This window comes from Pinus tabuliformis, chromosome Q, assembly GCF_031772625.1.
Source record: "Pinus tabuliformis cultivar Carrire ecotype Pingquan chromosome Q, CPIR1, whole genome shotgun sequence".
In the NCBI taxonomy this organism is placed as follows: Eukaryota; Viridiplantae; Streptophyta; class Pinopsida; order Pinales; family Pinaceae; genus Pinus; species Pinus tabuliformis.
The window spans coordinates 620,544,223-620,555,160 of record NC_142296.1 but is presented as its reverse complement, the minus strand read 5'-3'; the positions used below and the strand labels follow the sequence as shown (position 1 = coordinate 620,555,160).

The 10,938-nt window shown below is 38.3% G+C and overlaps 1 protein-coding gene across 1 annotated transcript; it reads left to right on the top strand.

The window, feature by feature from the left end:
• Window positions 1–5,474: 5,474 nt before the first annotated feature.
• On the top strand, window positions 5,475–6,539 carry LOC149220974 (uncharacterized). The gene has a single exon (XM_089387273.1). The coding sequence runs from the start codon at window positions 5,475–5,477 to the stop codon at window positions 6,537–6,539; it is 1,065 nt and encodes a 354-aa protein (XP_089243399.1).
• Window positions 6,540–10,938: the final 4,399 nt, after the last annotated feature.

Sequence of the window (10,938 nt, the reverse complement as noted above, 5' to 3'; positions counted from 1 at the left end):
ATGTCACACTAGAATATGTTTCAGGTGAAAAATGACACACCGAAGAAAGAACCTCTAAATGTGGTAAGATGTTTCAAGATGGAAAATTTTGGAAACTTTTGAAGAATGTGTCATATTGCAATTGCAAACTATTTGGGTGTGACACAACATAATTTGAAATAAGTACAGAGGTGTGATACACATGTCTCAAGGGAGATAATAATGCATGAGATATTCAAACAGGGGTGAAATTTGCCTCAATAGCCATGAAACAAGGGGTCATCTATATAAAGGATGACATGTCCCCATACATATCCACATCACTTGACATGTGTTGTAGATTGTATGGATGATGATGTGGTAAAAGAGAAAAAGCTTTTGAGAAAACTTTAAAAGGGCATAACTTTATTCTCAAAGCTTAGAATAGAGGAAGAGTATAGTTGAAGGCAAACTCTCAATGAACAAAATTCATTCACAAGATCAAAAGTGACTTTAGAATGGTGTTTAAAAGAAAAATTTGAATACACCACCTCCTTAATGCTACTTAGGGGGTTGGGTATGTGACCTTACTCATGAATTCCCTAATCCTTGCAATAATTTTCAAACTCCTTCGATTTTTATTATCTATTGTTATTTGATATTAAATTATATAATTAATTGTCACTCTATTTCTCTATTCATGCTTTGAATTCTAGAAAATATTTAAATTCTTGATATTTTTATGCTACAAAGTAACTATATGTTTGAATACTATAATAACCAATGGATGTCATCACTGATTAGTGGTTGAGTCACAAGTTTGCACGAATCATTATGTATTTGATTAAGTGTTATTTAGCATATCATTCCTTCCCTTTTGTACATTTTTATCATGTTGACTTCCATAAAATACAATCTTTACAAAGATTTGAGGGATTTTGTATCCTTACTAATCCATGGAACATCTTTAGTTTGTGCAATCAATCTAGAATCTAATAATTTAACGTCCATATCTTAGCTGTCAAAACACTATTTAGTTGAATCTTGTCATTATTTTGCACTCACTACTAATATTTGCATCAAATTTATACACGTGTTGTAAGAAAATTCCTCCCATGGATAAGTGGATTCCTCTATAGATATTTCCAAGGTTTGTGATAGAATAGTGATAAACCATTCATAATACCTCTGATATCTAGCCTCTAAGACTCACATACAAGGAGAAGAGGGAAGAAATTATGAAGCTTATCCTTGAATTCCATTGGTGATCATGGTTGGTGGTGTTGTAAAAGATATTGCTCCATCTCCTAGGGATCTTCTCTCCACATCAAACACCTATATCTTACAACAATGTAAACTTTGAAACAGGAACTGATACAATTACTCGTTTTTTTGAGGTAGCAAAAAAATCAACTGATTTTGAAAAGTGTTGATTCAGCATATATATATATATATATATATATAGTTTTTGACACTTTAAATTTTTTTATGTACAGTGTTTCTAAAATGTTAGTGATTTGCAGGATGATTTTAAAAAGTGTTGATGCAGCCTCAAGCCATTTTTTAGAAGACTTTTTTTTTTTACTTTATATTTCTAATGTGTTAAATGTGAATAATTATTTTCTATTGAAGTAGTCTTCTTCTCCATATTTTTTTTTCTTTTAATTTTTTTTTGTAGTGAGACCTTTATTTTTTTGCATAGTTAAAGAAAAAGGTCGATATTTTAAAGTTTCGATATTCTACATATTTATATATCGTTAATTAATTTTTCAATGCACATCAAATAATTGTCTCTAAAAGAAAATTGTTTTTTAACAATTGACAAAAAATACACATTTTGAACATAAATATAACAAAAAAATTACACATTTTGAGACTTTTTTTTGCTAAAAATGACATGTCAAAATGACAAATTTTATAGGAAAAATTTAACAAAAAATGATTAAATAATAATTTATTTATTTATTTATTATTTTTTATGAATTTCATGTAAAAAAATAATAATAATCACATTTTTTTTCTTTCAAAAAATAATCACTGACATAAAAATTAAAGCGAAAATCACATAATATAAATATTGAACATATAACAACATTAATTGAATTTTTATTCTTCTCATAAAATGTCAAATTCAAAACATTACAAGTATAACTAATTCATAGTTACAAAAAATGAGCTTGATTTCCAAGCGTAACTTAAATTTAATCAATAATATCACGTAATGCATACTCTTTATCTTCTAGAGTTTCATCATTGTCTTCTTCCACAATATTTTCTTCTTTAGTTTGTTCATTTTCCTCTTCTAATGGATCTTTGATGTCTGCGAATCTCCCAATGTATGCCTTTCCAATCATTCCATCTAATGGTGATTGAGGTTCCTTTGCCTTTTTTGCCACACATGATTCATTAAAATCCCCTTTCCTCAACCCAATTTCTTGCATTGTATCAGGAAGAAATTGAAGAGCATTAATTATTTCCTGAATAAATTTGCACTGTACTGGGTCTTTTTCAATGGCAATGCAATTTCTTCCTTTTTGTAGGCAACATGTTAGTGTTGTACTTAATTATCAAGAAAAAAAGAAATAATGAAGTAAATTAGTATAATCACATATAAATTAAGAAAGAAGATATTGAAATTCAATTTTATATAATAAAACTTACATGAGCCTCAGAATAAATCAAGAACCCAATCTCTTTTATTTGAACATAAGTCTATAAGATAGTTAATCAATGACTGTGGTTTTTTATAAATGTTAACTATCTTCCCTTTTGCTTATTTATCTTCATATGCTAATTTTTTTACAACAACATCATAAACTAGTACTTGGCTATGACTCTTTCCATCTACCCGATTAAGAAGCATAGGCTTATAGCTATCATCTTTTGTCCAAATTTCAACATGGATGAATTCATAACCACTTATAATTGGTTGATCACCACGGTTAATAAGATTTGACTTTTGAATGTAACATGAAATAGTAAAATTTCAATTAACTTGTACACAAATTAATTTTTTAACATTAATCAAACATATAATTTCAATGTCTTACCATGTAAGTTGCATCTTGAGTTTGATTTCCCCTTGAAGCTTGTCAATAACATTTCCAATTGTGTGTCTGAATGAAATGTCACAAATATCCATAATGGTGATGTTGTGACTTTTACAAATCCCGCAACCACTTTACTGAGAGATTGATAAGTATAAGGGTCACTATTGTAGTTAATTTTTGGGATATTGAAACCATGGGGAATAGCTGCAATAACTAGGGAATAATCCATTTTAGGTATGAGTTTAGCAATATCTTCACAATCACCTTGTATTATTTGATATTGAATAGCCTTAAGCCCATTCCAAATGAAATGAGTAAGACTAGGATCAAGTTAAACATTACTAAGACACTGCTTTCTCACTCTTTCCATCTTAATTTTTCAATAAAGATTCTGAAACTATTTGGTGCTCCATTTGCATCCTTCTTCATCTTTAATAAAATAAAAAATATATGCATAAGTTATAAAATAAAAATAGTATCCAGATAAGTAAAAATGAATGTAATGTTCGTCTTTGTCAGAGCGGGGAGCTGGTTCGAAGCTTAGGGTTTCAGGTTTCAGAGCGAACTGAATCAGGGGCGGAACTGGAGGCGCATAGGATCAGAATAGCAGAACTTCATAGGAGGGGACAGTGATTGACCCGACAGATGGTAAACGAGGGGTCCATAGGGACCCCAACTTTCAGTCAAATAGTCATGCAGAGACAAGCAGCGCAGGAAGGAGTGAAGATAATAGGGTATGGAAAGCAAAAGAAAGAAGATGGCACAGGCAAGGAGAGGAAGCAGAAAGAGAACAAGGAGGAAACCAGCAACTCAAAAATGAAAGGAAAAGAGAGCACCGAAAAGGCGAACAGCAGAAGGGAAGGAAAAGCAGGGCAGGATCATTCTGTCCATGAGACTAAACAAATAGAGAAGGAGAAGAAGGGAGAGGAGGAAAACTGAACAAAAGGAGAAGAGGAGGAAAGGAATGAACCAAATACCAGCAATGATAAAACAGCGCGGGGAACATGCAAACCCAAGAAAGCAGAGGCCCTGAGAGTGGTGATCAAAGATCCGGAAATTCAAGCCTACATAGAACATATGGCTGAACATGCAGTGATTTTCAAGTTCATGGGACTCTGGCCAACAGAAAGAGCACTATGTCAATGGATCAAACAACAATGGAAACCCAAAGGTGATGTTAGATTACACCTAGGAGCTAAAGGTTTTTTTACTGTTGTTTTTTCAAATCTACAAGATAAGGATAGAATATTTGATGGGGGACCTTTCTTCTTTGCCTCGGCAGGTCTCTATATGAGACCTTTGAAACCCAACTTTGTGCCAGAAAGAGAAACGTTCACTCAAGTTCCAGTCTGGATACGCCTTTTCTCCCTACCAATAGACTATTGGGGCTATGCAACTCTAAAGCAGATAGGAGATCAGCTAGGAACTTTCATAAAAGCTTCGGAAGCCACGATGCAAAGAAGGTACACTTCCTGTGCTAGAATATGTGTGGAGATGGATGTTTCAGGAGCTTTACATGAGGGGCTGTGGTTGGAATACAGGGATGAGGACTATTTCCAAGCTATTGACTATGAGCAGATCCCTTTTCGCTGTAGAAAATGTCATGAACATGGACATTTAATAAGAGAATGTCCATTAAACAAGAAAGAGGAAGAACCTAGAGGAGAGCAGGCAGGAAAGAACAGGGATACCTTCATAAGACCTAAAGCAAGACAGAGAGCAAGCAGAAAAAGACCAAATAGAACAGGTACAGCACAACACAACACCTATAATGTCTTTGAAATATTAGATACGGAAACAGAATCAGAAGAGCAAAATAAGGAACCAAATACGGATGAAGGAAATAAAGAAACAATAGATCACACAACCAAAAGAGTGGAAGAGAAGCTTAATAATGTAGAAGTTCATATGCAAGGAATAACAGAAGGGCCAGATGAAGATGCAGAAATGATGATTAGTGATGTTGGAAGTGATGAAATGGAAATTAATGAGGTTTTGGAACAGGAAGGTGTTAACCTACCAGTAAAGGCAGAAAACTGGAAAATGCAAGGAATGGAAAACATCCCAGAAGAGGAGATTAGAAAAATCAATAATATATTTATTGCAAGGCAAAAGGCAGAGCTGGACAGGTAGAATAAGAAATTGGGCATAGCGAAAGGACTGGGAATCCACACAAAAAGCCCACTTTATTCATCAACCAGCTCGATACAAAGGAAGAGGAGAGGTCGCAGAACAAACAGTGAGACACTGCAGGACCTGGGAATATTAATGATAAACTCTAGTAAGATGAAATCTCTGGAAGCTTTCCCTCCTTACCAATAATATTTTTAGTTTTAAATGAAGATCATCTCGTGGAATGCTAGAGGGCTCAATAGCCAAGCGAAACAAAGACTCCTGAAAAGGAAGATCCAAAAAGAGAAACCGGATATCATGTTTGTACAAGAAACCAAATGTGCAAGCAACACCATGGAGACTATCAGCAAAAGGCTTGGTAAACATATAAAATATATGGAAACAGCCAATCATGGCTGGGAGGGAGGTCTAGTTACCCTATGGGACTCCCGGGTGATCAACGTTCGCTCAGCAAAAGCGACCAGATCCTTTATAGCTATAGAAACTCAACTGATTGGCAATTCTGAGATATTTCTATGCACCAACGTTTATGGACCTCAAAAACTAGAAGAAAAATTCATGTTCCTTCGTTCTCTTACAAATTTAAAGCTCAAATATCCCAGTACGAAGACAATCATGGGTGGAGATTTCAATATGATAACTTCGCTTTTGGAAAAGAAAGGAGGGATAAGAAAACTCTACAAGGACTCGGAAGTTTTCAATGATTTCATTGGTTCAGCCAAACTAGTGGACATTCTACCAAAAAGTGGAGCCTTCACCTGGAATAACAAGAGAGGAGGTGAGAAACAGATAGCCTCTCGGCTTGACAGGTTTCTTGTTTTTGAAAGCATACTGTTGGAGGGAGTAACAATGGAATCATACATTCTTCCATCTGGGGGGTCAGATCATTGGCCCATCTCTCTTGTGGCTGCTATCCAAGGGACTCCGAGAAACGAGCCATTTAGATTCGAGAAATTTGGGCTTAATCACCCGAATTTCATTCAACTTGTGGAGAAGTGGTGGCAGGAACCAACGGACTTAAGAGGAACCAAAATGTACAAACTACAAAGCAGATTAAGATACATCAAAAACAAAATCAAGGAGTGGAATGTTACTGTCTTTGGGAACATATTCAAGGAGAAAGCCATAATTGAAGAGAAATTAAAACAAATTCACAAAGGTTGGACGATTGGGGATAGTGACCAAGACTTAGCATACCAAGAAAAAATCCTAATGCAACAATGGCAACTTTGCTATCAACAGGAAGAAACACTATGGAAACAAAAGTCCCGGATACAATGGCTCAAGGAAGGGGAACAGAACACTAAGTTCTTTCACAGATCTGCTCTGGATTATAGAGGGGCCAACAAAATCCTCAGTCTCAACAACGAAAGAGGAGAAACTCTTCAGAATCATTAAGAAGTGGCTACCCTGCTAACAAATCATTTCAATAACATAGCCCAGGAGCCGGAAGTAGACAAAACAAATGCAATAGAGGAGCTTGCCAAGTCCATTCATAAAACAATCACCAATGAGCAAAACATGGCTTTAAATAGGGAAATTTCGTTGGAGGAAGTGGAAGTAGCTGTTAAGAGCATGCCGAATGATAAGGCACCTGGGCCTGATGGCTTCACCATCAACTTTTACAAAGCATGCTGGGAAGTTGTTAAAACGTATGTCTGGGAAGTGGTGGAAGACTCTCGGCGATCTAGCTCGATTCTCAAATCGCTAAATTCTACCTTCCTTGCTTTGATTCCCAAAGAAGCAGAAGCTAACACCCCAGCGAAATTTAGGCCTATCGCTCTTTGTAATGTAATTTACAAAATCATCTCTAAAGTTATTGCCAACAGATTGAAACCCATTCTTCTTGGCCTAATCTCTAAAGAGCAATCTGGGTATGTTGAAGGAAGACAGATTATGGACAATATATTACTGGCCCAGGAGATGATTCATACTCTGCACACCAGGAAAACAACAGGGATGATGATGCAATTGGACTTATCTAAAGCTTATGATAAGGTCAACTGGAATTACCTTGAAGCCATCTTGAAAGCTTTTGGTTTTGACATTCAATGGATTAAATGGATCTTGGCATTTATTAAATCCACTAAGTTTTCTATCCTTGTCAACGGCTCCCCTGCTAATCCCTTCTCCCCCTCCCTAGGTATTAGACAAGGAGATCCACTGTCTCCTTTCCTCTTTGTCATCCTGATGGAAGGTCTGAGTAGACTCATATGCAGAGCTAAGGAAGAAGGAAAGATCAAAGGATTACAGCCTTTACCAACAATTCCAGTGACTACTCACCAGCAGTTTGTTGATGATACAATGCTGCACGGGTCACCGACTGTCAAAGAAGCCCTGGGTTTTAAGAAGATTCTCAATCTGTTCATTGAAGCCTCAGGTATGGAGATTAATCTTTCTAAATCTACAATATTTTTCTTCAATACACATTTAGCTGTACAAAAAAATCTGTCTAGAATTTTAGGCTTCCGAAGGGGAAATCACCCCTCAAAGTACCTTGGTGCTCCACTCACAGATAAACCCTGGCAAAAATAGCATAGGGAGAAGATTATAGCTAATATGGAGAAGAGATGTCAACACTGGACCCACAGAGCTCTCAATTTTGCAGGGAGGCTTGTCCTAACAAAAGCAGTTTTGCAAGCCATTACCCATTACCTGCTCTCAATACTCCCTGCTCCAAAAGGAGTATTACAACAGATGAGAGTAATTCAAAGATCCTTCATATGGTCTGGCAATGCAGAGAAGAAAAAATTGGCACTAGTGGCTTGGGAGAAGTTGTGAAAATCTAAGAACTTGGGTGGTTTAAATCTGTCAGACCCGTCTACGATCAACAAAGCATGTGGTGCTAAGATTTGGTGGAGATGGTTGAAGGAACCCAATCTTCCGTGGGCAAAACACTGGAAGGAAAAGTGTACTCCAAGGTACAACAATCAAGATTTAATCAGAATGCAGGAAAGTCCAGATGGATCTCCAATTTGGAACCTTGCCAGGAGAAATCGAGGAATTGTTCAGGAACAAAGCTTCTCAGAAATTCGCAATGGGGAGACAACTTTATTCTGGGAAAATGCCTGGCAACAATTCCCGAAGCTGGGAGAACCCGAGTTTGCAAACCTTCAAAGACGATGTCAGGGGATGGGGAAAACCAAATTAAATCAGTATTGGAACCATAGTAGCAGGGACCAAGAATGGAGAGAATGGATGATTAACGAAACAGAAAACACAACTGAGGTGAACAACAATGACAGGGACTTGCTTAACATTCTAAACAAAAGAAAAATTAGGAAAGCTGAGGACAAAGACCAACTAAGATGGGGCAGGAAAGGAAGTGGCAACTTCACGCTCAAAGAAGCCAGAGATAACCTTGAAAACTCAGAGCTAATTGAGGAGGTTCAATGGAGTAGCAAAGTCTAGGATTCTTTGTTTTGGCCCAAGATTAAAACCTTCCTCTGGCTCCTGATGTGTAGAAAAACACTCACCTGGGAAAATCTCCGTAAGAAAGGGTTTCACGGCCCATCCAGGTGCCCCATGTGCAATTTGGCTGAAGAATCGATGAATCATCTCTTCAACACATGCGCTTGGGCTTGTCACATATGGAAATGGGTGGAAGACATAATGCAACAGACAGACATAATTGAAGACTCTATCCAGGACTCCATTATGAATTGGCGAAGCATTTATTCCAGCAATTCGAGAATCAACAGTATATGGAGAACATTGCTAGGATTTATTACCTGGACAATTTGGAAGGAACGGAATAGAAGAATTTTTCTAACTGAACACAGGGACATAAATCATTCGCTAGAAACAATAACCCAAAATGTGAGGCAATTAATTCTAGTCAGATGCAAAGCAGACAAAGATAACCAAGTTTCGGCTAGAGACTTACGTATTTTAAAAGCTTTCAAACTGGATGATGGAAGAAGCATGGTCACAACGAACTGTCAACAGGAGCCGAACACCACGTCAACTTTCTGGAAACGACCCCCTGCAGGCTTTCTCAAGCTAAACTTCGATGGAGCGTCAAGAGGCAATCCAGGTCCGGCAGGAATCGGGGGTATCATTAGGAACAATGCAGGCGAGATTCAATATATCTACAGCAGAGCCTTAGGAGAAGGAACAAACAACGAGATGGAGTTCGCTGCCGTGGAGCAAGGTCTCAGAATTCTCAGGAAAATTCAGGGTGGCGCAGCAGTGGTTGAGGGAGATTCTCAGCTAGCGATAACAGCGGCAAGAAAGTTATATGCGGGAACAAAAGCAAGCAAGGTAACTAAACACTGGAGACTTGCCAAGGTTAATGAAAACATAGCAGAACATTTGGGGGAGCTGAAAGGCTTGATTTTTCAGGCTGTGCGACGTAAAGCCAATATGGTTGCAGACCATCTGGCGAATTATGGAATTGAGCACCCAACTAGCATATGGGACAGCTGTTGGCAGGACGTAGCATGCCCCGAATTGAAAGAAAAGTGTACCATGCTCTAAAATCAAGATTTGGCCAACGAAATATGACGCTGTTGGGTCGGTATTCTAAAACATTGGCATTCCATGAAAAGGCACGCGTGTATCACAGACACTATTAAGAAAGGACAAGAAGATCAGGAGCATTCAATGCTCAAGCAGGAGGAAGGGAGGCTCATCCCAGAAATGATCACAAAGGATTTGCGCCGCCGACGCCCCGTCAAGCAATGGGACACTTGGCATGATCCGGAGGAGGAGAGAGGAGGTGATAGCAAGGGAAAGAATTCGGGACATAACCAAAACAAACTGTCACCGTACATAAGTAATGATGACAAGATGTGCAAGCGAAAAGGGAAGGAATGGTCTTCTGCCGGTAACTCCTCCTTCGAATTTTATATAATCACAGCAACAGGCAGGGGTAAAAGTATAGTTTTATCGTGTTGTAAGTTTGAACCCGTCTCTTTCGCCGGCAGAACTCAGAGCAATCTTGTGTGTTTTAGTAAGATCATGGCAGGGGAAGGTAGCCAAAATACCTCTGCCAACAGGGACCTAAAGAGAGCCAGGGAGGCATATGAGGCCTGCACTTCGCGGAAGGACAAACGGAAGATTAAAGACCTGGAGGCTAAGGTAATTGAAGAGGAAAGGAATCTGAAAGAGCAAGAAATGGAGAAGGAGGTGGGCTGGATCCAAGATCCAGCCTCTGTTACCACACACGCTACCCAATTTGTAAGAACGCAAGCTGAAAGTTGGAGAATGAAAACTCTATTAGCCAAAGCCCTTAATTTGCAGGGAAGCTATGAGGACCAACTACATCAAATCCAACGTGATATTGAGGCGATGTCTAAGGAACACGTAGCCATCCTAGAGAGCATGGATTTCAAGATAAGTGCCCTGGAACAAGAGGTTGATACCATCATGAAGAAGCTCACGGTCCTAATTAAGCTCTTAAGGCAAACCATTGAGCAGGATGTTAGGTGGGATGAGAACAGAAGGGACGATCACGCGGGAAACTTTCAGAGTAATCATCCCACGCCTACGCAGGCAGGCACTTCGATGACTGAATCAGCCCTGGAAGCTTCCAAGAAACATACTGTGCTCAAGAAGTAATTGGCCTGGCTTCTACTCGGGTTGGTCTTTTGGGTGGTCTTTGGTGCTCTCTACGTGGTATGTCGCTAGTGGTCTCTGTCTGTTGTTTTAGTTAGGTGTTTGTTTAGTTAAATGGTCTGAGTCAAACCCCTTTTTACTCTGCCACCCTGTGTGGTGTGCTCGGGGTCGTAAGTTGAACTTTTTTGGTAATTGTGTGGGGTCTTGCAATGCGATTTGGCAGCCCGTTGTCTGCACG

Coding starts and splice junctions, on each gene's coding strand:
- LOC149220974 (XM_089387273.1), top strand. CDS start 5,475: ATGGAGACTATCAGCAAAAGGCTTGGTAAACATATAAAATATATGGAA.